The sequence below is a fragment of the Coregonus lavaretus genome (genome assembly GCF_964263955.1).
Source record: "Coregonus lavaretus genome assembly, chromosome: 19".
Classification (NCBI taxonomy): domain Eukaryota; kingdom Metazoa; phylum Chordata; class Actinopteri; order Salmoniformes; family Salmonidae; genus Coregonus; species Coregonus lavaretus.
Window position 1 is genome coordinate 7,501,029 of NC_140006.1, and position 26,445 is coordinate 7,527,473.

General features: G+C 43.5%; 1 protein-coding gene across 1 annotated transcript in view; it reads left to right on the forward strand.

Annotated features, from left to right (window-relative positions):
* Nucleotides 1–419: 419 nt before the first annotated feature.
* The window catches only part of LOC311146226 (excitatory amino acid transporter 5-like), a gene marked incomplete at both ends in the record, with an annotated part of 98,526 nt that continues 72,500 nt past the window's right edge, over nt 420–26,445 (forward strand). Inside the window, 2 exons of the mRNA XM_084182733.1 lie at nt 420–560; nt 9,137–9,216. Coding sequence (XP_084038859.1) covers nt 420–560; nt 9,137–9,216 — 221 coding nt within the window. The remainder of the gene's footprint in view (nt 561–9,136; nt 9,217–26,445) is intronic.

Consider the following 26,445-nt stretch of genomic DNA (forward strand, 5'->3'; position numbering starts at 1 on the left):
AGAGAGCGGGAGAGAGAGAGAGAACGTGTGTGTGCCTGGAAAGTGTGATGTTCTTAGTCCTGTGTGGAATGACAGAGAAAGCAGGTCGGTGGAGTTGCAGAAAACCCCCTACACTGCTTTATCCAAGGAGGGGACAACTGCCTTTCTCCCTACTACTTTCTTTCTGCAAACCTATATATACTCCACCCACTTCTCTTTCTCTCTTCCTGTCTCTATCTTCCTCTTCCTCTTTTTCTCTCTTTTCAGTTCCTCCCTTCTCTCCCCGTCTCTCTGTTGCCATCTTTCACCCAACCCTCTCCTGCCATCCAGTCTGTCACCTCTCTGCTGGCTCTATATGGCTGACTGAGTGACCGACCAGGGACTCTGGTGGAGTGAGTGTCCGTGTCCGGGACTGTGGAGGACTTTCCGGGGGAGTCAGGATGGCGGTGAACTTTGTGGAGGTGCGGGGTCGGGTGAAGAATGTGTGTGCGCAGAACGGGCTCCTCATCCTGTCTGTGTTGGCCGTGGTCATCGGCTGTATGATGGGGTTCCACCTGCGGGGCAAGCAGCTCTCCGACCAGGTCAGTGTCAAAACTAACACCTGCAGGGTGTACTGTTCCCTCAACCAACCTCCCTTCAATAGTACCCTTCGTTCAATAGTTATTCCCACTATCCATAAAGGACCTGTTCCCTCACCCCTCCTCTATAGTTACCACTCATCTGTTCACCTGAAACACCTGGGTCTCCTGTTCCCTTACCCCCCCCAACCCCCCACCCCATGTTCCTGAAAGGGACAATCCCTGCTCCGTACAAATGTGGTGCCCCTGAAGTCCTTGACCCACTACTCTGCTGCACCCTGTTCTCCCTGTCTTACCTTACCTGTCCACCCTGTTCACTGGTCCCTCTGTCCTCCTATCCTTGAAAAACACCCTTCATAAGAACTGTGTCCTCCCAAAAATATCCCCAAACATTCCCCTGTTTCTTAACGCCAACCTCTCCTCAAACACAGCTGTTATCCTACCATGTGAAAAAACCAACCCCACCTTGTCCTACCAAGTGACAATACCAACCTTAATAACACCTGTGGGATTGAAGTGTGAATTACCACACACACTTATGTCGTAGGTGTGTGAGTGTTGAGGTGCGTGCTGAGGGGGTTGAGAAAGAAAGAGATCGCTCTATAAGCTGTTGCTGAGTATAGGCGATTCAACAAAGCCACTCTGCTCTTTAATGTCGCAGTACCAATGGCTGCTGTTGCTTAGCGGCTAGACCTGAGGCTATATCACTGTTCTGTCTCTAGGATGACACTGATCAGACAGACTTATGGAAAGAGACACATGTTCTGTTTACAAAATAGCTGGGATGCTCAGTGAAGAAAATATATTACAATTCAAACACTTCCAAACACAACTCATCCAGTGATTCGTGCTGTTGGGTAATGCCATCCGATCCTGTCCCTATTGATTTGTTTGGCTTCACTTGTCCTGTCTGTGTTTTTTTCCAAAATAAACGACTTCTCATCAGTCTCAGATGTAGTGTCCATATTTGTGAAATTAAGGATTGCTAGTGGCTGTTGCTGTGGAGGGTTAGCTGTGAATCACATAGATGGGCTATAGAGCAGCACACTGCTGTCATTCCCTGTTTGTTTTTTAAAAATATTTGTTTTATAGGTACATTCACTTTATTTGGACAGAGATAGATTTGAATAAGACAGGGGATACAGAGAGGGGGGGAGATGCAGAGTAGCGGTACCCTGTACCCACACTGAGGGGTGACATGTATCAATCAATCAAATGTATTTTATAAAGCCCTTTTTACATCAGCAGTTCTCACAAAGTGCTTTACAGATACCCAGCCTAAAACATCAAGATGGCAGGAACCTAGAAAGAAACCTAAAGAGTAGCCAGGCCCCAAGGGGTGGCCAGTCCTCTTCTGGCTGTATCGGGTAGAGATTTAAGAGTACATGTGACCATTAAGGCATTAAGGCCAGATCTTTATACATGTTGTGTAGATGACAGCGTTACCCGCTAGACCAGCCTCAAGCACGTCATTCGCTGTTTATCAGATAAATAACAGAATACATTGAAATTGGACTCAGTTACATTGTGCACCGGTGTACTAGTATTATGTCATTTCAATGATTGACGCAATAAAACAAGACTGTATGAATAATTGGTTATGTGACATTATACATTATTCAGAACGTACACTGAGTGTACAAAATATGACATAGACTGACCAGGTGAATCCAGGTGAAAGCTATGATCCCTTGTTGATGTCACTTGTTAAATCCACTTCAATCAGTGTAGATGAAGGGGAGGAGACAGGTTAAAGAAGGATTTTTAAGCCTTGAGACAATTGAGACATGGATTGTGTATGTGACAAAAGATTTAAGTGCCTTTGAACAACACATCCTAGATCTGAATGAATGAAATAATCTTATTAAATACTTTTTTCTTTACATAGTTGAATGTGCTGACAACAAAATCACACAAAAATTATCAATGGAAATCAAATTTATCAACCCATGGAGGTCTGGATTTGGAGTCACCCTCAAAATGTAAGTGGAAAACCACACTACAGGCTGATCCAACTTTGATGTAATGTCCTTAAAACAAGTCAAAATGAGGCTCAGTAGTGTGTGTGGCCTCCACGTGCCTGTATGACCTCCCTACAACGCCTAGGCATGCTCCTGATGAGGTGACGGATGGTCTCCTGAGGGATCTCCTCCCAGACCTGGACTAAAGCATCTGCCAACTCCTGGACAGTCTGTGGTGCAACGTGGAGCGAGACATGATGTCCCAGATGTGCTCAATTGGATTCAGGTCTGGGGAACGGGCGGGCCAGTCCATAGCATCAATGCCTTCCTCTTGCAGGAACTGCTGACACACTCCAGCCACATGAGGTCTAGCATTGTCTTGCATTAGGAGGAACCCAGGGCCAACCGCACCAGCATATGGTCTCACAAGGGGTCTGAGGATCTCATCTCGGTACCTAATGGCAGTCAGGCTACCTCTAGCGAGCACATGGAGGGCTGTGCGGCCCCCCAAAGAAATGCCACCCCACACCATGACTGACCCACCGCCAAACCGGTCATGCTGGAGGATGTTGCAGGCAGCAGAACGTTCTCCACGGCGTCTCCAGACGCTGTCACATGTGCTCAGTGTGAACCTGCTTTCATCTGTGAAGAGCACAGGGCGCCAGTGGCGAATTTGCCAATCTTGGTGTTCTCTGGCAAATGCCAAACATCCTGCACTGTGTTGGGCTGTAAGCACAACCCCCACCTGTGGACGTCGGGCCCTCATACCACCCTCATGGAGTCTGTTTCTGACCGTTTGAGCAGACACATGCACATTTGTGGCCTGCTGGAGGTCATTTTGCAGGGCTCTGGCAGTGCTCCTCCTGCTCCTCCTTGCACAAAGGCGGAGGTAGCAGTCCTGCTGCTGGGTTGTTGCCCTCCTACGGCCTCCTCCACGTCTCCTGATGTACTGGCCTGTCTCCTGGTAGCGCCTCCATGCTCTGGACACTACGCTGACAGACACAGCAAACCTTCTTGCCACAGCTCGCATTGATGTGCCATCCTGGATGAGCTGCACTACCTGAGCCACTTGTGTGGGTTGTAGACTCCGTCTCATGCTACCACTAGAGTGAAAGCACCGCCAGCATTCAAAAGTGACCAAAACATCAGCCAGGAAGCATAGGAACTGAGAAGTGGTCTGTGGTCACCACCTGCAGAACCACTTCTTTATTGGGGGTGTCTTGCTAATTGCCTAGAATTTCCACCTGTTGTCTATTCCATTTGCACAACAGCATGTGAAATGTATTGTCAATCAATGTTGCTTCCTAAGTGGACAGTTTGATTTCACAGAAGTGTGATTGACTTGGAGTTACATTGTGTTGTTTAAGTGTTCCCTTTTTTTGGACACTGTGTTAACAAACCTCCAAACGAGCTTCAATGCCATACAACAATCCTTCAGTAGCCTTCAACTGCTCTTAAACACTAGTAAAACTAAATGCATGCTTTTCAATCGAACGCTGCTAGCACCCGCCCACCCGACTAGAATCACCACTCTCGACGGGTCTGACCTAGAGTATGTGGACAACTACAAATATCTAGGTGTCTGGTTAGACTGTAAACTCAACTTCCAGACTCACATAAAGAATCTCCAATCCAAAGTTAAATCTAGAATCGGCTTCCTATTTCGCAACAAAGCCTCCTTCACTCATGCTGCCAAACATGCCCTCGTAAAACTGACTATCCTACCGATCCTTGACTTCGGCGATGTCATTTACAAAATAGCCTCCAACACTCTACTCAGCAAATTGGATGTAGTCTATCACAGTGCCATCCGTTTTGTCTCCAAAGCCCCATACACTACCCACCAATGTGACCTGTACGCTCTTGTTGGCTGGTCCTCACTACATGTTCGTCGTCAAACCCACTGGCTCCAGGCCATCTATAAATCACTGCTAGGCAAATCCCTGCCTTATCTTAGCTCATTGGTCACCATAGCAGCACCCACCCGTAGTCTGCGCTCCAGCAGGTATATCTCTCTGGTCATTCCCAAAGCCAACACCTCCTTTGGCCGCCATTCCTTCCAGTTCTCTGCTGCCAATGACTGGAACGAATTGCAAAAATCTCTGAAGCTGGAGACTCTTATCTCCCTCAATAACTTTAAGCATCAGTTGTCAGAGCACCTTACCGATCACTGCACCTGTACACAGCCCATCTGAAATTAGCCCACCCAACTACCTCATCCCTATATTGTTATTTATTTTGCTCTTTTGCACCCCAGTATCTCTATTTGCACATAATCTCTTGCACATCTAGCATTCCAGTGTTAATACTATTGTAATTATTCTGCACTATAGCCTATTTATTGCCTTACCTCCATAACTTGCTACATTTGCACACACTGTATATATATTTTCTGTTGTATTTCTGACTTTATGTTTTTTTTTTTACCCCATATGTAACTCTGTGTTGTTTTTATTGCACTACTTTGCTTTATCTTGGCCAGGTCGCAGTTGTAAATGAGAACCTGTTCTCAACTGGCTTACCTGGTTAAATAAAGGTGAAATAAAAAAATAAAAGTATGATGAAAAAATCAACAAAGTGAAATTCAAGAGGCATCTAATGGCGCCTTGGGAGGGTTTTGGTTTTCTGTTGAAGTAGTTCCTCAATAGCTACTCTTCTGTCTAGGAATTTTAGCCAAAAACGTGCCTGTTCAAGGGTGCTGTATTTCTGCTCGACCTGGTGGAGCTCTATCTGCAGTACAACAAGTCTCTTCGAGATGGCCTTTCAAAATATCCAGCACTTCCTTCTTTTATATGACTGACCAAGTGGGATGTTGTTGGTTGTTTTTACTGAGCTTTGTGCTCCCTTCCTACCTTCTGGCTAGTTGCTACTCACTGTGTTCTCTTGAACACAATTGCTACTCACAGAGTTTACACATGCAGCCAAATTCTGATCTTTTGCCCAATTATTGGTAAAAGATCAGATCTGATTGGTCAAAAATACCAATTAGTAGCAAAATATCAAAATTAGCCAGCCCGTGTAAACGCAGCCTAGGAGAACACAGTGGGAAGCAACTAGCCAGAAGGTAGGAAGGGAGCAACCAACAACTTCCCACTTGGTCAGTCATATAAACTAAGGAAATGCTGGATATTTTTGGAAGGCATCTCGAAGACACTTATAGTCCTGCAGATAGAGCTCCACCAGGTCGAGCAGAAATACAGCACCCTTGAAAAGGAAAGTTTTGGCTAAAATTCCTAGACAGAAGAGTAGCTATTGAGGAACTAACTTTTCAACAGAAAAACCAAAACCTTCCAAAGGCCTCTTCAAACACAGACACAAGGCTGTGTTTAGACAGGCAGCCCAATTCTGATCTTTCTTTCAATAATTGGTCTTTTAACCAATCACATCAGATATTTTTCAGGGCTGATATGATTGGTCAAAAGACCAATTAGTGAAAAAATATCAGAATTGAACTGTTTGTCTAAATGCAGCCATAGAGTCACAATCCAGTAGCTATTTTACATGGATAAGGCTAATGTTGTACTATGGAGGGGAAGCAAAGAAAATGTTTGAGGGGTAAGCAAAATTATACTATTATTTGTTATGAGATTTGGTTTTCTATCTCCTCTTTCTGCTGTGAGGTAGAGTGGGTAGGAGAAAGTGGAGCACTGGAGGTTGAGGAGGAGGAGGAGGAGGACGAGGAGGAGGTCCTGGGGGTGTAGCCATGTCTTCATAGGGAATGGGAGTGGGGGAGGGAGTGGATAGGTGCACACTACATACCACCACCCCTACTCTCCCCCTCCACTGTCTTGAAGGTTATTTCTCAAACCGACAACAGTTTGTTCTGCACTAACGCAAAAAACAAACCATACAAAGCATACACACAGTAAAGGTAGAGGGAGGAACTATTTAATGTTTGTTTGCATTGTATTTCTCCTGTTTATTTCTCACACTGAGAGATGGGAATGGTTTATGTACCTTTTTTTCTGCCACTTAAAACGAGTCTATAGCAAAAGGATCATCTAATATAATCTGTGGATTCCTCATTGGCATGATTAACCAGATTCATAATTTGCTTCATTTGAGAGACTGTGATGTGACGGCTTTTAAACCTTGTTCACTCTGGCAGTTTGAAGTGACTAAAATCACATTTTTATGCATATCCGATTCGAGTCGGTTCTTTTTCCTGCAGTCTGAACAGCCAAAAAGCACATGGAATCGGATATTTCAAATCACCTTCGTATGTTGTTTGAAAGCAGATACTAATCTGATTCCTGGCCATACGACTTCACATTTATGTCATTTAGCAGACACTCTTATCCAGAGCGATTTACAGGAGCAGTTAGGATAAAGTGGCTTTCTCAAGGGCACATTGACAGATTTTCACTTAGCTGGCTCGGGGACTAGCGACCTTTCGGTTACTGGCCCTACGCTCTTAACGACTAGGCTACCTGCCGCCCTTGTATCTGAACGGTCAAATCTGATTTATTTGCCCTCAAGTGGTTTTTAGACTGTTATTTGGCATATCTTGTTGCTTGCTAGCTACTCCGAAAGTTTGACAAGAACATGTGGTAGCTAACTAGCTTGTTAATTGTTTACAAACACATTTGTGAATGTGCTAGAAAGCTAAACAGCTATCAAGCTAGCTAGTTGACTGCTGTGGCTAGCCAAAAAGGGACTCATTTTGAACACACACCCATCGTTACTATGGCAACTAGCGTAGCCATGTCAGCAAATGACTGCTGTCTGAACACACACACATCTGGTTTGGTCACTTGTAACTTGCTGTTTGGACATTCAGTATTCCAAAATGCATTTGAAAAACTAAACTGATTTGAGCATTAAGGCCTGCAGTGTAAACAAGGCTTTAGAGCAACTGACTCAAACTAATCTGGCCAAATCTAGATCTCCACAAAATTATTTTAAAACCCTCTGAACCCAACCCTGGTCCCTCTTCCCTCCCATTTTACTGTCCTGATATCATGCAACAGATGTATTGCATGATATTACATACAAAATGAACCATCAAGTGTTATATAGCGATAATTTATTGGTCATGATATGATCAACCTCCCAAAATGTCACTGGGTGTTTCATTTATTAACATTGGGATTAGGGAGTTATAATTGGGGCAGTGTGTGTATGTGCCACATGTCAGCCTTGTGTTCGGCAGATGCCAGGGCCTGATACCAGCTGTATGTGTGTCTCTCTCACCCATGACACACACACACTCACTACTAATCAGCCTGCCATTTGACTGCAGTGATCCTGATCTAATCTCCCTCTCCTCCTGTCTTTCCACCCCCTCTTCCTTCCTAATATAAAACAATAGCTAAAGCTCTTTAGCTGTTATCTCTCAGACGTATTGTGTTCGAACTTATCTCTCTCTCTCCACAGATGCCTATTGAATTATTTCTCTGGATTAAATTTTCCCATTCATATCACATACTGTTTGTAACTTGCCACTGAAGTTTAAAGTGGATCGTTTTATGTTGGTGAGTAATTTAGAACCATGAATCTTCTGAGACCACAATGTGCTAATTTGAAACACCACTCTAAAATGCTTAAATACGCACTCCAGCTATTTTTTAAAACTTTTCCTGTTGAAAAACACTATCCAACGAATAAATACAGTAATGTACACACACTTAAGGGTAAATAAATATGTTTTGAGCGACGTAGTGTTTTTTTTTTTTACACAAATGCAAACTTCATGGAGTAGGCCATTCAAGGAGTTGGTCTGATGGTTGTCCCCTTAAGTGTGTTTTTACCTCTGTGTGTACATTACTGTATTTATTCTTGGCATAAAGCTTTTAAGTTGGTCTGAAACTCTTGGTTTACAGGCCACATCAAGCCTGCAAGTCACATTATGCTGGCTTGCAAAGTGATGTGTAATTTCTAATGGAATCCAAGAATTGAAAGTTTTAATCATCCCCAACCTGCATTCAGAATGACTGCCAGGGTAGGGAAAATGTATTATTGAGACTACTTAAATCATATGAACTAGAACAGCCATCTCCGTAACAGGTGCAATAAGTCCAACTACTAACTGATTGGATTAGTTTAGAAAAATGTATGTTATTTTGTGTAGCATAATATTAACCAACCAATCAAAGTACATGCAAAAGCACAGGTATTGAAACAAACAATTCTGAAAAATCTACCTGTAAGAGAGCATGCTGGGAAATATGATAATGATGAGCGTGGTTTCGAGTCTTTTTGATCAAACAAGCTTGTTCAACTTCAAGCAGAGTTTGTTGAGTAAACACACTAACACATTAGCTCAAATTCTAGTTGTTTTGAAGTCCGCTCAACTCTCATAATAACGCTGATTAAACGATTGGTTAAGTTGGCTTTTTGACAGTGTTGCCTTCCAAAGGAAACATAAATTTGTAATTTTACTCAAGCTTTTTCAAATTCAGCTCACTTCGAGAAGAGTTTGTTGAGTAAACAAACATGAACACATTACTTCAAATTATAACGCTGATTAGGAATTGGTTAAGTTGGCTTTTTACAGTGTGGTAAATCCAAAATGCCTATCTAAAGTAAGCCTAACTAGTATTTACAGTAGGTCTATCTACCTATCTACCCTAACTAACATCCTGCTCTGCTCTGTATGTCCTCTCTGTGTTTCCGTAGGAGGTGAAGTACTTCCAGTTTCCTGGAGAGCTCCTGATGAGGATGTTGAAGATGCTCATTCTGCCCCTCGTCGTCTCCAGGTAGGAACACAACAGAGGGCATGCTGGGTAGTTCACACAACCCCCACCCTCCCCCCAACACACACACACACAAACAGTACTTGGAAAATATTTGTGTTTGTATTGATCTTTGCTGACAAAAAAAAAAAGAAGAGAATATTCTAGTTTTCATCTACTTCCATGCCCTGTCCTTCTGACTTGGGAACTAGCCGCAGTGTGTCCTAGAATTTGCTGTTTTTTATTTATAAGATTACACTTTCAGGTCATGCAGTTGTGCTGTTGTTTGCAGAGCTGTGTGATGTGACAGTTGCTGTGTACTGAATTTATAATGCGTCATGTCCAATGGGAATTGTCCATGTCTGTTGTCCCATATGGGACTGTGGCCTGCTTACATTCAGGTTCTGTATGGCCATAAAGTGTACTCAAAGGACCTTTTTATGAGCAAAAAACTGTGTATAGTATGGCAGAACACAACAACATATACATGTAGTCTGCCTGCCACTGTAAAAAAAAACACTGAAAACAAACACTCAATTTCCTCGTTTAAAAAATAACTAAAGACCTACCCATTCAAGCTAGCTTTTAATGTTTGATTATTGTGTAAACTATATTTTGAATTAGTAGGTAATATTTTGATCTATTGTGATATAAAAAAAAAAAACTTTTGATGTATTGTTGCCGTTTTTGTTGTTTTTTGTTTTCTTATGCGCATTGAGTATGGCAAATGTGCTCTACAAATTAAATATTCTTCTTCTTCTTCTTCTTCTTCTTCTTCTTCTTCTTCTTCTTCTTCTTCTTCTTCTTCTTCTTCTTCCACTGTCTTCACACAACCAATTATGCCACAGTTTGAGGATCCTATAGATCAAATTAGCTGCTGTGGTGGTGGAGCACAACATGTTGGTCATAGCCAGAGGTTGTCATTACAGCCTGGTCCCATATCTCTTTTTGCTGTAACTCAATAGTTTTCAAACCTCTCCTCTGGGATCCTCCGAGCCTATTGCAACGAACATTAGCCAGTGTAGTAACACAAGGCAATCTCTGGTTAAACCATCAACACGTGCGAAAATCACCCGCACAGTTGATCTCAATTGCAACCATCACCGGCCACCGATTTACCGCTCCTTAAAGCGGATGTCGAAGTTACCTTTTAGTCCTGATTGCTGCCAACATTTTTCAAGAATATTTCACCCTGGTGGGTATTATCATCTCAACAAATTGATCCTACTTTTTTAGTAGACTAAGGGCGATTTATTTATTTGACACTAATTCTTACAACTGAAATAAAGTATTTCCTCGTTTACCACGGCAAATCTACTGTGGCAATTTACCCGACATCTTGTATGAATGGAAAACTAATGTTGGTGTACCCTAATAGTATTTTTTTGTTTCATCCTTAAGAGTCTATTGATGCACTCGTGCGTCAATCTAAGTAACATAATAAAAACATTCCCATCAAAATGCTTCAGTTTATGCTAGAGATATTCGTTTTTTTGCATGAGCTGCATCCCGGATCCGCCTACGACGGCCTTCCGCATCTGCGGTGGAAGGTGGCTGAGCTACAGCGGTCTTTTTCAGACCATGACACATCCCGAAAATCAGTCTTCTGTAGCGTCCGAACCGGTGGAAAGGGGAGACTCTCTTACGATAGTGTCACGGGACTCGTCTCAAGATAACCCATACAAATGAATGGAAGTAAAGAGGTAGTTTTATCTCAACAAAAATAAGGGGTTTAATATGTGTAAAAAAAATATACACTGCATTCGGAAAGTATTCAGACCCCTTGACTTTTTCCACATTTTGTTACGTTACAGCCTTATTCTAAAATTGATTAAATAAATAAAACATCCTCATCATTCTACACACAGTACCCCATAATGACAAAGCAAAAACTGGTTTTTAGACATTTCTGCAAAAATATCTTATTTAAGTATTCAGACCCTTTGCTATGAGACTCGAAATTGAGCTCAGGTGCATCCTGTTTCCATTGATTATTGTTGAGATGTTTACACAACTTGATTGGAGTCCACCTGTAGTAAATTCAATTGATTTGACATGATTTGGAAAGGCACACACCTGTCTATATAAGGTCCCACAGTTGTCAGTGCATGTCCGAGCAAAAACCAAGCCATGAGGTCGAAGGAATTGTCCGTAGAGCTCCGAGACGGGATTGTGTCGAGGCACAGATCTGGGGAAGGGTACCAAAAAAATTCAGCAGCATTGAAAGGCCCCAAGAAAACAGTGGCCTCCATCATTCTTAAATGGAAGAAGTTTGGAACCACCATGTTTGGAACCACCAAACTGAGCAATCGGGGAGAAGGGCCTTGGTCAGGGAGTTGACCAAGAACCCGACAACCATCTCTGCAGCACTCCACCAATCAGGGCTTTATGGTAGAGTGGCCAGACAGAAGCCACTCCTCAGTAAAAGGCACATGACAGCCCACTTGGAGTTTGCCAAAAGGCACCTAAAGGACTCTCAGACCATGAGAAACAAGATTCTCTGGTCTGATGAAACCAAGACTCAACTCTTTGGCCTGATTGCGAAGCGTCACTTCTGGAGGAAACCTGGCACCATCCCTACGGTGAAGCATGGTGGTGGCAGCATCATGCTGTGGGGATGTTTTTCAGCGGCAGACTAGTCAGGATAGAGGGAAAGATGAACGGAGCAAAGTACAGAGAGATCCTTGATGAAAACCTGCTCCAGAGCGCTCAGGACCTCAGACTGGGGCGAAGGTTCACCTTCCAACAGGACAACGACCCAAAGCACACAGCCAAGACAAAGCAGGAGTGGCTTCGGGACAAGTCTCTGAATGTCCTCGAGTGGCCAAGCCAGAGCCTGGACTTGAACCCGATCGAACATCGCTGGAGAGACCTGAAAATAGCTGTGCAGCGACGCTCCCCATCCAACCTGACAGTGCTTGAGAGGATCTGTAGAGAAGAATTGGAGACACTCCCCAAATACAGGTGTGCCAAGCTTGTAGTGTCATTCCCAAGAAGACTCAAGGCTGCAATCACTGCCTAAGGTGCTTCAACAAAGTACTGAGTAAAGGGTCTGAATACTTATGTAAATGTAATATTTCAATTTTTTATTATTAATAAATATGCTTAAAAACCTGGTTTTGCTTTGTCATTATGGGGTATTGTGTATAGATTGATGAGGGGGAAAAAAACAATTTAATCCATGTTAGAATAAGGCCTTAACGTAACAATGTGGAAAAAGTAAAGAGGTCTCAATACTTTCCGAATACACTGTACATATTTCCTGAACTTTTATCTCCTAGATATATATCTCCTAGATATAAGACAGACACTTCAAAACCTTATTCCTTATGATTTATTTTTGCCATTTATGAATTTTCTATTCAATGCGTTAGTTTGAGGTAGAATGGCGCCGGGGGAGATGGCTGCCGTTTTACGGGCTCCTAACCAATTGTGTTATGGGCACTAGTAGTAAAGGCCAAATTAAATATTTTATCAAATCATTTTGTATTAAATTGTTTATACATAAAGGCATCCTAAAATTCCAAATCAAATAGCTAAATGATCCATGGTATGACCAACAACTCCATATATCTTAGTAGAACCCCATAAGGTGGGGTTGAAATGAAATATAGGCCTACTGCTTCTAAATGCTTGTACTCTAATAAGTATTTTTCTATTTAATTTTTACAAAAAATATTTTAATTTCACCTTTATTTAACCAGGTAAGCCAGTTGAGAACAAGTTCTCATTTACAACTGCGACCTGGCCAAGATAAAGCAAAGCAGTGCGATAAAAACAACAACACAGAGTTACATATGGGTAAAACAAAACATAAAGTCAAAAATACCACAGAAAATATATATACAGTGTGTGCAAATGTAGCAAGTTATGGGTATAAGGCAATAAATAGGCCTTAGTGCAAAATAATTACAATTAGTATTAACACTGGAATGATAGATGTGCAAGAGATGATGTGCAAATAGAGATACTGGGGTGCAAATGAGAAATTAGAAAATAAATAACAATATGGGGATGAGGCTAATTTCAGAAGGGCTGTGTACAGGTGCAGTGATCGGTAAGGTGCTCTGACAACTGATGCTTAAAGTTAGTGAGGGAGATAAGAGTCTCCAGCTTCAGAGATTTTTGCAGTTCGTTCCAGTCATTGGCAGCAGAGAACTGGAAGGAATGGCGGCCAAAGGAGGTGTTGGCTTTGGGGATGACCAGTGAGATATACCTGCTGGAGCGCATACTACGGGTGGGTGTTGCTATGGTGACCAATGAGCTAAGTTAAGGCGGTGATTTGCCTAGCAGTGATTTATAGATTGCCTGGAGCCAGTGGGTTTGGCGACGAATATGTAGTGAGGACCAGCCAACAAGAGCGTACAGGTCACAGTGGTGGGTAGTATATGGGGCTTTGGAGACAAAACGGATGGCACTGTGATAGACTACATCCAATTTGCTGAGTAGAGTGTTGGAGGCTATTTTGTAAATGACATCGCCAAAGTCAAGGATCGGTAGGATAGTCAGTTTTACGAGGGCATGTTTGGCAGCATGAGTGAAGGAGGCTTTGTTGCGAAATAGGAAGCCGATTCTAGATTTCACTTTGGATTGGAGATGCTTAATGTGAGTCTGGAAGGAGAGTTTATAGTCTAACCAGACACCTAGGTATTTGTAGTTGTCCACATACTCTAGGTCAGACCCGTCGAGAGTAGTGATTCTAGTCGGGTGGGCGGGTGCCAGCAGCGTTCGATTGAAGAGCATGCATTTAGTTTTACTAGTGTTTAAGAGCAGTTGGAGGCTACGGAAGGAGTGTTGTATGGCATTGAAGCTCGTTTGGAGGTTTGTTAACACAGTGTCCAATGAAAGGCCAGATGTATACAATCAGATGTATATTAACCAGCTTTATGGTTTCAGATACTCCTGATAGGTTGTTGCTATTTCATTGGGGGGTGGAAGTAGAGAACGTAAACGCAGCTGTCTGGTATCATAATCGCTTGACACGGTAACAGCGACAGATCAGCTGATCTGCTGGTTTACTCTTGCGGGTTTTTGGTTGCTACCAACTTTGTTTTAACACGTAGGTGCATGCAATGTCCCGTTAGTTTGGGGTAGAATGGCGCCGGGGGAGATGGCTGCCGTTTTACGGGCTCCTAACCAATTGTGCTATTTTGTGTGTTTTTAGCGGTGTTTGTAACTTATTTTGTACATAATGTTTCTGCCACCATCTCTTATATCCGAAAAGAGCTCCTGGATATCAGAACAGCTATTACTCACATCGAACTGGACAAATATTTTTTCTTTAAAGAGTCGGATGCGAAGCATTTCCTCCAGATACCGGAACAGGCACAAATCCCCGTCATTCGCATGAAGAAAAGACGCCGATACAGGGGACACAGGTCCGGGTGCCTAGTGAGAATTCGTCAGCGAGTGGGTAACCTGCCTCTACGATCCATCCTACTGGCCAACGTGCAATCATTTGAGAATAAACTGGATGAGCTCCGTTCAAGACTATCCTACCAACGGGACATTAAAAACGGTAATATCTTATGTTTCACCGAGTCGTGGCTGAACGACGACATGGACAATACACAGTTGGCTGGTTTTTCCGTGCATTGGAACAGCTGCCTCCGGTAAGACAAGGGGTGGTGGTCTGTGTCTATTTGTCAATAACAGCTGGTGTGCGAAATCAAATATTAAGGAAGTTTTGAGGGTTTGCTCGCCTAAGGTAGAGTATCTCATGACCACAAACTGATGCTGGCACTAAGACCGCACTCAACGAGCTGTATAAAGCCATAAGCAAACAAGAAAATGCTCATCCAGAGGCGGCGCTCCTAGTGGCCGGGGACTTTAATGCAGGGAAACTTAAATCTGTTATACCTCATTTCTACCAGCATGTTACATGTGCAAGCAGAGGGAAAAAAAAGTCTAGACCACATTTACTCCACACACAGAGACAAAGCTCTCCCTCGCACTCCATTTGGAAAATCTGACCATAATTCTATCCTCCTGATTCCTGCTTACAAGTAAAAACTAAAGCAGGAAGTACCAGTGACTCGCTCAATACGGAAGTGGTCAGATGACACAGACTGTTTTGCTAGCACAGACTGCAATATGTTCCGGAACTCATCCGATGGCATTGAGGAGTATACCCATCAGTCACCGGCTTCATCATAAGAAATCCTGCTATGCCCTCAGACGAACCTTCAAACAGGCAAAGTGTAAATACAGGACTAAGATTGAATCCTACTACACCGGCGCCGACGCTCATCGGATGTGCAAACTATTACGGACTACAAAGGGAAGCCCAGCCACGAATTGCCCAGTGACACAAGCCTACCAGACGAGCTAAATGACTTCTATGTGAAATTCAAGGCAAGCAACACTGAAGCATGCATGAGAGCACCAGCTGTTCCGGATGGCTGTGTGATCAAGCTCGCCGTAACCAATGTGAGTAAGACCATTAAACAGGTCAACATTCACAAGGCTGCAAGGCCAGATGGATTACCAGGACGCATACTCCGAGCATGCGCTGAGCAACTGGCAAGTGTCTTCACTGACATTTTTAACCTGTCCCTGGCTGAGTCTGTAATACCTACATGTTTCAAGCAGACCACCATGTCCCTGTGCCCAAGAACACCAAGGTAACCTGCCTAAATGACTACCGACCCGTAGCACTCACGCCTGTGGCCATGAAGTGCTTTGAAAGGCTGGTCATGGCTCACATCAACACCATCATCCCAGAAACCCTAGACCCACTCCAATTTGCATACCGCCCCAACAGATCCAAAGATGATGCAATCTCTATTGCACTCAACACTGCCCTTTCCCACCTAGACAAAAGGAACACCTACATGAGAATGCTGTTCATTGACTACAGCTCAGCATTCAATACCATAGTGCCCTCAAAGCTCATCACTAAGCTAATGACCCTGGGACTAAACACCTCCCTCTGCAACTGGATCCTGGACTTCCTGACGGGCCGCCCCCAGGTGGTAAGAGTAGGCAACATCACATCTGCCACGCTGATCCTCAATACGGGGGCCCCTCAGGGATGCGTGCTTAGTCCCCTCCTGTACCCCTGTTCACCCATGACTGTGTGGCCAAGTACGACTCCAACACCATCATTTAAGTTTGCCGACAACACAACGGTGGTAGGCATGATCACCGGCAACGATGAGACAGCCTATAGGGAGGAGATCAGAGACCTGGCAGTGTTGTGCCAGGACAACAACCTCTCCCTCAACGTGATCAAGACAAAGGAGATGATTGTGGACTACAGGAAAAGGAGGGCCGAGCACTCCCCCATTCTCATCGAAAGGGCTGTAGTGGAGCAGGTTGAGAGCTTCAAGTTCCTTGGTGTCCACATCACCAACAAACTATCATGGTCCAAACACACAAAGACAGTCATGAAGAGGGCACGACAACGCCTATTCCCCCTCAGGAGACTGAAAAGATATGGCATGTGTCCTCAGATCCTCAAAAAGTTATACAACTGCACCATCGAGAGCATCCTGACTGGTTGCATCACTGCTTGGTATGGCAACTGCTCGGCCTCCGACCGCAAGGCGCTACAGAGGCTAGTACGTATAGCCCAGTACATCACTGGGGCCAAGCTTCCTGCCATCCAGGACCTCTATACCAGGCGGTGTCAGAGGAAGGCCCTAAAAATTGCCAAAGACTCCATCCACCCTAGTCATAGACTGTTCTCTCTGCTACCACACGGCAAGCGGTACCGGAGCGCCAAGTCTTTTTTTTTTAATTTAAAATGTTTTGTTGTTGGTATTTTTACCCTATTTTTCCCCACAATTTTGTGGTATCCAATTGGTAGTTACAGTCTTGTCCCATCGCTGCAACTCCCGTACGGACTCTCGAAGGTCGAGAGTCGTGCGTCCCCCGAAACACAACCTAACCGAGCCGCACTGCTTCTTGACACAGTGCCCACTTAACCCGGAAGCCAGCCGCACCAATGTGTCGGAGGAAACACGTACACCTGGCGACCGAGTCAGCGTGCACTGCGCCTGGCCCACCAGAAGAGTCGCTAGTGCGCAGTGGGACAAGAACATCCCTGCCGGCCAAACCCTCCCTTACCCTGGACGACGCTGTGTCAATTGTGTGCCGCACCATGGGTCTCCCGGTCGCGGCCGGCTGCGACAGAGCCTGGACTCGAACCATGATCTCTAGTGGCACAGCTAGCACTGTGATGCAGTGCCTTAGACCACTGCGCCACTCGGGAGGCCCCGGAGCGGCAAGTCTAGGTCCAAAAAGCTTCTTAACTGCTTCTACCCCCAAGCTATAAGACTGCTGAACAGCTAATCAAATGGCTACCTGGACTATTTACATTTTTTTTTTACTCTGCTGCTACTCGCTGTTTATTATCTATGCATAGTTAATGTACATTATTGCCTCGACTAACCTGTACCCCCGCACATTGACTCTGTACCGGTACCCCCTGTATATAGCCTAGTTATTGTTATTATATTGTTGCTCTTTTATTTTTTACTTTAGTTTATTTAGTAAATATTTTTCTTAACTGCATTGTTGGTTAAGGGCTTGTAAGTAAGCATTTCACGGTAAGCTCTACACCTGTTGTATTCAGCGCATGTGACAAATAAAATATAATTTGATTATTTGATTTTAAGAAATCCAGCGGTAACCTTTAGGAGCGTGTTTAACTTCTGCCTGTTCGTTGCAATCAACGTTTCACAATGTTGTTGTAGCCCTCGACTATCTCACCTGATTCACCTATTCAAGGGCTTGTTGATTAGTTGAGAAGTTGAATCAGGTGTGCTAGCTTAGGAATAGTTCAAATACATTTACTGCTGGGGGTCCCCGAGGAGAGGTTGTAAAACCCTTGGCCTAAATAAGTCCTGTGAGTTGCCTTTTCTCCTTGTTGCAATGTTGGTGTTTATGCAAGGCCTTCATGCAACAGAATGTCAGTGCAGGTCTACAAGTTATTGTTATATGATTTCTATGTCAAAAGCGTTTTCACCTGCATTCTCCTCACAGAGAAAAAGCAGGGAATAATATTTCTGAGGCGGTACTATAAATCTGATGCCGTTTTATGGGGTTTGATAAGTTCTTGCTAATGGTGAGCCGGACAGATTCTCTCCAGCCCGGCTCTATTTTGGAACCAAATCCTCTGTGCCTTGGCTACACGAGACTGCAGCGATGTTGACTGGCAAAAAATGAAATAACAAATCATGCAAAAGGACTGATTACATGCAGGACGCTTTGCGGAATAAGCTACTTACAATCCCTGCTATGGCAAAGACTGGATGAGAAGTTGATCCCCCCTCTCTCTCGCTCGCTCTTTCGCGCTCTCTCACCCTCTTTTTTTTCTCTCTCTCTCTCTCTCTCTCTCTCTCTCTCTCTCTCTCTCTCTCTCTCTCTCTCTCTCTCTCTCTCTCTCTCTCTCTCTCTCTCTCTCTCTCTCTCTCACCTCACCTCACCTCACCTCACCTCACCTCACCTCTAAGCAGAAGGGCCAGGTCAGTCAGTGTCCCCCAGTCACACACATGCACAGCAGGAGTTCACTTTAGTCCACGCTAGGTTTCCTGCCAAAGAGGCACGTGATGGTTAGTCACGTTAATTACAACTTATCGGATACAGGCAGGCAGGTTTACCCACATGAACAAATACTATAGTCTACTATTGTATAAATACTGTAGTATTACTATATTTATGTACTATAGTATTCACTGTAGTGTTTTTGTGGACTTTACTGTAGTATTCACTGTAGTGTTTTTGTGGACATGACTGTAGAAAAGGTATAATTAACGTAACTAACATCACGTGCCTGGATATGAGCTCTGTTCCTTGGTGTCCACATCACTGAGGACTTAACATGGTCCTCTTATACCAGCACAGTTGTCAAGAGGCTGAAAAGATTTGGCATGGCCCCTCAGATCCTCAAGAACCTTTACAGATGTACCATCGAGAGCATCCTGACTGGTTGCATCACCACCTGGTATTGCAACTGCAACGCCCTCAACCACAGGGCTCTACAGAGGGTGGTGCGGACAGCCCAGCACATCACTTGGTGCAAACTCCCAGACATTCAAGACACTCAAACCAGGTGGTGTCTGAGGAAAGCCCGAAAAATCGCAAAGTTTACCAGTCACCCCAGCCTTGGACTGTTCTCTATGCTACCGTCCAGTAGGCGGTACCGGAACATCGGGCTCGAAACAACAGGCTCAGAGACAGCTTTCTTCTCCAAGCAAAAACCCAGCAAACCAAAATTGGTTCTGTGACAGTTCCCAGAACATTCGTTAGGTTGAGGCAAATGTTCTCATAACAAAAACTGTCCGGTTGTGCTGGTGATTGTATAAAGCATTCGCCTGATGTTATTACATTACTTGGAAACCTAATGAGAACATTTGGGGAATGTTATGTGGTAGTTGTTACAGATGTTGTGCATAACATTTTAGTGAATGTTAGGAGAATATTCCAAATATATTTTTTATTTTTTCATTTTGTAAAGTTAGATAATGATCACTTAATGGGAATCTTAGCTAATGTTCTGGGAATGTTTACATTTTAGCAGACGCCCTTATCCAGAGCGACTTACATTAAGTACTGAGTGCATACATCGTACTGGTCCCCAGTGGGAATTAAACCCACAACGCTGGCGTTGTAAGCACCATGCTCTACCAACTGAGCCACTCGGGACCAAATGTTCCTGGTATGCTGGGAAGAGTGCTGAACAGCTAAACAACGGCTGCCCACCCTCTCTCATGGACTATCTGCAGTGACTATCTGCACAGACTTTATGCTCACTCACTGGTCTCTACCCACACATTCACACACACACCTAGACTGACACCCTGCACACACACACACTCACTTACTGATGCCACACACTTACACCCACACACACATTTACCACCATGCACCCACTCACTCACCTCGCTGCTGCTATATTGATTATTATTACCATTATTATTTATCCTGCTACAGTCACCTTTACCACTGTGTACATGTCCTGTACATATCTACATCAACTACTCAAGTACCCCTGCACACTGTAATTATGGTACTGGCATTGAGCCTGTATATAGCTTGCATTCTTGTCTTTCTATTTTTTTCTACCTGTATTTCTCATGTGTTCTTTTGTGTTTTTCCTACTTTTTATTATTACTTGATATTATTTCCCGTATATTATTTCCTTGTATAGTGAATTTTTGTGAAAGAGCTCACAAGTAAGTATTTCATTCAAGCCTGCTGTATCCTGTACACATGACAAATAAAAGTTGAAAGTTGAAACTATACTTTAGTATTTACTGTAGTGTTTCTGCGGACATTACTGTAGTATACTGTAGTATATTTGCAGACATGACTGTAGTACACTGTAGTATTTACAGTTTACTATAGTATAAATACTGTAGAATTACTAATTTAAAAAACTATAGTATATACTATAGTAATTACTGTAGTATTTACTATAGTGTTCTTGTTTTATTATCTTTGACATAGAAGTGGAGGGCTTTCTCCTTGAGGAAACCTACTGGACAAATACTAAAAGAGCACATTTTCCATAACCTGCACGTAGGTGGACTGGAGTCTGAACAGAATTCAGAGCTTCTGCTCTTTTCTATAACCTGTTGGGAACACAATATATGGTCTATACTGTACTTGGCATGGGAATGGGTTGGGTATATGCAAACTAAATACTGTAGTATTACTATAGTTAAACTGTAGTGTTTTTGCGGACATTACTCTAGTATTTACTACAGTGTTTTTTTTGCCGATAATACTGTAGCATTTACTATATTATTCTACAGTATACTACAACATTCTATAGTAAGCAATACATGATTGAGGGATACTACAGTGTGTAGTATAGTATACTACAAAATGCTATAGTAAGTACATTTTGGTAGGCTATTTGTTAGTCAACTTGTCTATAATTAGAAACATTCTCTTATGTCATTACTTGTTGCCCTAAAATACTAAATAAACCTTCGCTCACCAGAATAATGTCATAAATCCATAAAAGGAATGCTTCAATTTAGTTGAAATTGGTAAAGTTTTCCCTTTCATCTTTGCTTCTCTCATGGACCAAAGATGTTTAGGGATCGGGGAGAAATGCAATAACTTCTCCAGCTCCTTCAAGTTGGATGGGTTCCGCTTGTGTACAGCAATCTTTAAGTCATACCACAGATTCTCAATTGGATTGAGGTCTGGGCTTTGACTAGGCCATTACAAGACATTTAAATGTCTCCCCTTAAACCACTCAAGTGTTGATTTATGCTTAGGGTCATTGTCCTGCTGGAAGGTGAACCTCCGTCCCAGTCTCAAATCTCTGGAAGACTGAAACAGGTTTCCCTCAAGTATTTCCCTGTATTTAGCGCCATCCATCATTCCTTCAATTCTGACCAGTTTCCCAGTCCCTGCCGATGAAAAGCATCCACACAGCATGATGCTGCCACCACCATGCTTCACTGTGAGGATGGTGTTCTCGGGGTGATGAGAGGTGTTGGGTTTGCGCCAGACATTTTCCTTGATGGCCAAAAAGCTCACTTTTAGTCTCATCTGACCAGAGTACCTTCTTCCATATGTTTGGGGTGTCTCCCACATGCCTTTTGGCGAACACCAAACATGTTTGCTTATTTCTTTCTTTAAGCAATGGCTTTTTTCTGGGCATTCTTCCGTAAAGCCCAGCTCTGTGGAGTGTATGGCTTAAAGTGGTCCTATGGACAGATACTCCAATCTCCGCTGTGGAGCTTTGCAGCTCCTTCAGGTTTATCTTTGGTCTCTTTGTTGCCACTCTGATGAATGCCCTCCTTGCTTGGTCCGTGAGTTTTGGTGGGCGGCCCTCTCTTGGCAGGTTTGTTGTGGTGCCATATTCTTTCCATTTTTTAATAATGGATTTAATGGTGCTCCGTGGGATGTTCAAAGTTTCGGATATTTTTGTATAACCCAACCCTGATCTGTACTTCTCCACAACTTTGTCCCTGACCTGTTTGGAGAGCTCCTTGGTCTTCATGGTGCCACTTGCTTGGTGGTGCCCCTTGCTTAGTGGTGTTGCAGACTCTGGGGCCTTTCAGAACAGGTGTGTGTATACAGTGGGGGAAAAAAGTATTTAGTCAGCCACCAATTGTGCAAGTTCTCCCACTTAAAAAGATGAGAGAGGCCTGTAATTTTCATCATAGGTACACAAAAAAATCCAGAAAATCACATTGTAGGATTTTTAATGAATTTATTTGCAAATTATGGTGGAAAATAAGTATTTGGTCACCTACAAACAAGCAAGATTTCTGGCTCTCACAGACCTGTAACTTCTTCTTTAAGAGGCTCCTCTGTCCTCCACTCATTACCTGTATTAATGGCACCTGTTTGAACTTGTTATCAGTATAAAAGACACCTGTCCACAACCTCAAACAGTCACACTCCAAACTCCACTCTGTCCAAGACCAAAGAACTGTCAAAGGACACCAGAAACAAAATTGTAGACCTGCATCAGGCTGGGAAGACTGAATCTGCAATAGGTAAGCAGTTTGGTTTGAAGAAATCAACTGTGGGAGCAATTATTAGGAAATGGAAGACATACAAGACCACTGATAATCTCCCTCGATCTGGGGCTCCACGCAAGATCTCACCCCGTGGGGTCAAATTGATCACAAGAACGGTGAGCAAAAATCCCAGAACCACACGGGGGGACCTTGTGAATGACCTGCAGAGAGCTGGGACCAAAGTAACAAAGCCTACCATCAGTAACACACTACGCCACCAGGGACTCAAATCCTGCAGTGCCAGACGTGTCCCCCTGCTTAAGCCAGTACATGTCCAGGTCCGTCTGAAGTTTACTAGAGTGCATTTGGATGATCCAGAAGAGGATTGGGAGAATGTCATATGGTCAGATGAAACCAAAATATAACTTTTTGGTAAAAACTCATCTCGTCGTGTTTGGAGGACAAAGAAGGCTGAGTTGCATCCAAAGAACACCATGCCTACTGTGAAGCATGGGGGTGGAAACATCATGCTTTGGGGCTGTTTTTCTGCAAAGGGACCAGGACGACTGATCCGTGTAAAGGAAAGAATGAATGGGGCCATGTATCGTGAGATTTTGAGTGAAAACCTCCTTCCATCAGCAAGGGCATTGAAGATGAAACGTGGCTGAGTCTTTCAGCATGACAATGATCCCAAATACACCGCCCGGGCAACGAAGGAGTGGCTTCGTAAGAAGCATTTCAAGGTCCTGGAGTGGCCTAGCCAGTCTCCAGATCTCAACCCCATAGAAAATCTTTGGAGGGAGTTGAAAGTCCGTGTTGACCAGCGACAGCCCCAAAACATCACTGCTCTAGAGGAGATCTGCATGGAGGAATGGGCCAAAATACCAGCAACAGTGTGTGAAAACCTTGTGAAGACTTACAGAAAACGTTTGACCTGTGTCATTGCCAACAAAGGGTATATAACAAAGTATTGAGAAACTTTTGTTATTGACCAAATACTTATTTTCCACCATAATTTGCAAATACATTTATTAAAAATCCAACAATATGATTTTCTGGATTTTTTTTCCCTAATTTTGTCTGTCATAGTTGACGTGTACCTATGATGAAAATTACAGGCCTCTCTCATCTTTTTAAGTGGGAGAACTTGCACAATTGGTGGCTGACTAAATACTTTTTTCCCCCACTGTATATGCTGAGATCATGTGACAGATCATGTGACTCTTAGATTGCACACAGGTGGACTTTATTTAACTAATTATGTGACTTCTGAAGGTAATTGGTTGCACCAGATCTTATTTAGGGGCTTCATAGCAAAGGGGGTGAATACATATGCACGCACCACTTTTCCGCTATTAATCTTTTTAGAATTTTTTGAAACAAGTTATTTTTTTCATTCCACTTCACCAATTTTGACTATTTTGTGTATGTCCATTACATGAAATCCAAATAAAATTAAATTACAGGTTGTAATGAAATAAAATAGGAAAAACTCAAAGGGGGATGAATACTTTTGCAAGGCACTGTAAACTGAATCAAATATGAGCTTGTTCAAGTGCAAATAGTCCGGGTAGCCATGGTTAGCTGTTCAGGAGTCTTATGGCTTGGGGGTAGAAGCTGTTGAGAAGCCTTTTGGACCTAGACTTGGCGCTCCGGTACCGCTTGCCGTGCGGTAGCAGAGAGAGCAGTCTATGACTAGGGTGGCTGGAGTCTTTGACAATTTTGAGGGCCTTTCTCTGACACCGCCTGGTATAGAGGTCCTGGATGGCAGGAAGCTTGGCCCCAGTGATGTACTGGGCCATACGCACTACCCTCTGTAGTGCCTTGTGGTTGGAGGCCGAGCAGTTGCCATACCAGGCAGTGATGCAACCTGTCAGGATGCTCTCGATGGTGCAGCTGTATAACTTTTTGAGGATCTGAGGACCCATGCCAAATCTTTTCAGTCTCCTGAGGGGGAATAGGCTTTGTCGTGCCCTCTTCACGACTGTCTTGGTGTGTTTGGACCATGATAGTTTGTTGGTGATGTGGACACCAAGGAACTTGAAGCTCTCAACCTGTTCCACTACAGCCCCGTGGATGAGAATGGGGGCGTGCTCAGTCCTCTTTTTTTCCCTGTAGTCCACAATCATCTCCTTTGTCTTGGTCACGTTGAGGGAGAGGTTGTTACCCTGGCACCATACGGCCAGGTCTCTGACCTCCTCCCTATAGGCTGTCTCATCGTTGTCAGTGATCAGGCCTACCACTGTTGTGTCGTCGGCAAACTTAGTGATGGTTTTGGAGTCGTGCCTGGCCATGCAGTCATGGGTGAACAGGGAGTACAGGAGGGGACTGAGCAGGGCACCCCTGAGGGGCCCCCGTGTTGAGGATCAGTGTGGCAGATGTGTTGTTACCTACCCTTACCACCTGGTGGCGGCCCGTCAGGAAGTCCAGGATCCAGTTGCAGAGGGAGGTGTTTAGTCTCAGGATCCTTAGCTTAGTGATGAGCTTTGAGGGCACTATGGTGTTGAACGCTGAGCTGTAGTCAATGAATAGCATTCTCACGTAGGTGTTCCTCTTGTCCAGGTGGGAAAGGGCAGTGTGGAGTGCAATAGAGATTGCATCATCTGTGGATCTGTTGTGGTGGTATGCAAATTGAAGCCCATCCGCCCAAGTACATCCACCCACCCAGCAGCCTCAGGAAACCCACCCACCCACCAGCCTCCACCAGGGATCCTCATAAGCATATGGAACAGGCTCCATACAACAAAATACATTCTGAATTGATTAGTGGTTCCCTTTACAGTTATTTTGTTACAGGTATCCACATGGGTAAACATGCCAACTCCAAGCTACAATATAGTTGTTGTTTGTTGCTATATACTTCCATACTAATCAGTATGGATTGCATATTTTCTACATCTCTTTGGTTCTGATTTTGTTAATTGGCTAATTTAATAATCCTGACACATTTTAACGCCTAATGTTCATAACTTTCAACATAGTTGGAAATGGCATTGTCTGGGGCTGTCTGGTATCTTCATATCTTAATGTAAAATATAATGTAAATGTCTGTGGTAACGTCATGTCTGTCAGTTTTGCGAGCTGAATGCCCAGTGATTAAACAGTGATGAATTTCCAGAGCATTTATTTTCCAACTGATTCAACCCCTGTCTGTCTCTGTCTGCCCGTTTGCCTGTCTGTCCTTTCTGCCCGTCTACCCGCCCCCCGTCCGTCCATCTGTCTGACTCTACTAGCAATAAAAGGCCTCAGCCCTCTGAAGTATAAACCCCTTATGGAAGAAAATCCTAACTGATTATTAGTTCAGCAGAGCAGGTTAAACATTGTAAGTCCGATGAAATATGAGTTTTAGAGTTATTTGTTTTTCTGGCTTCTTAATCCTGATGGACAGGACAGAGCTTTGGAAACGACTTGTATGGTGTTCTTGTAGGAAGATACACAAGCTGGGCAGCAAAGGGCAAACAGGGTTGCTAGATTTTGATTTTAGCTACTGGAAATACCGTAGAATAGTGTCTGTGTTTGTTTTGTTTGTCCATAATAGTAGTTTTACCTCATGACTAGTATTGTCTTAATTGTTATGTCACTGTAATCTTTAATAGCACTAATGGGGTATTGGTAATAGTCTGGATGGCCGGCTATGTACAGTAATATAGTGGTTTTGTACTGCAACATGTCTGAAAATAGTGCTCCTTTATAATTATTTATTATGTTATCATTTAATGCTACTGTTTTTATGTTTTATGTCTGTTTGCTGACCATATTGGATGAAGGATGTGAGGGCTGGAATGTCATTGTTTTTACATAAAAGAGATCAATAATAAGG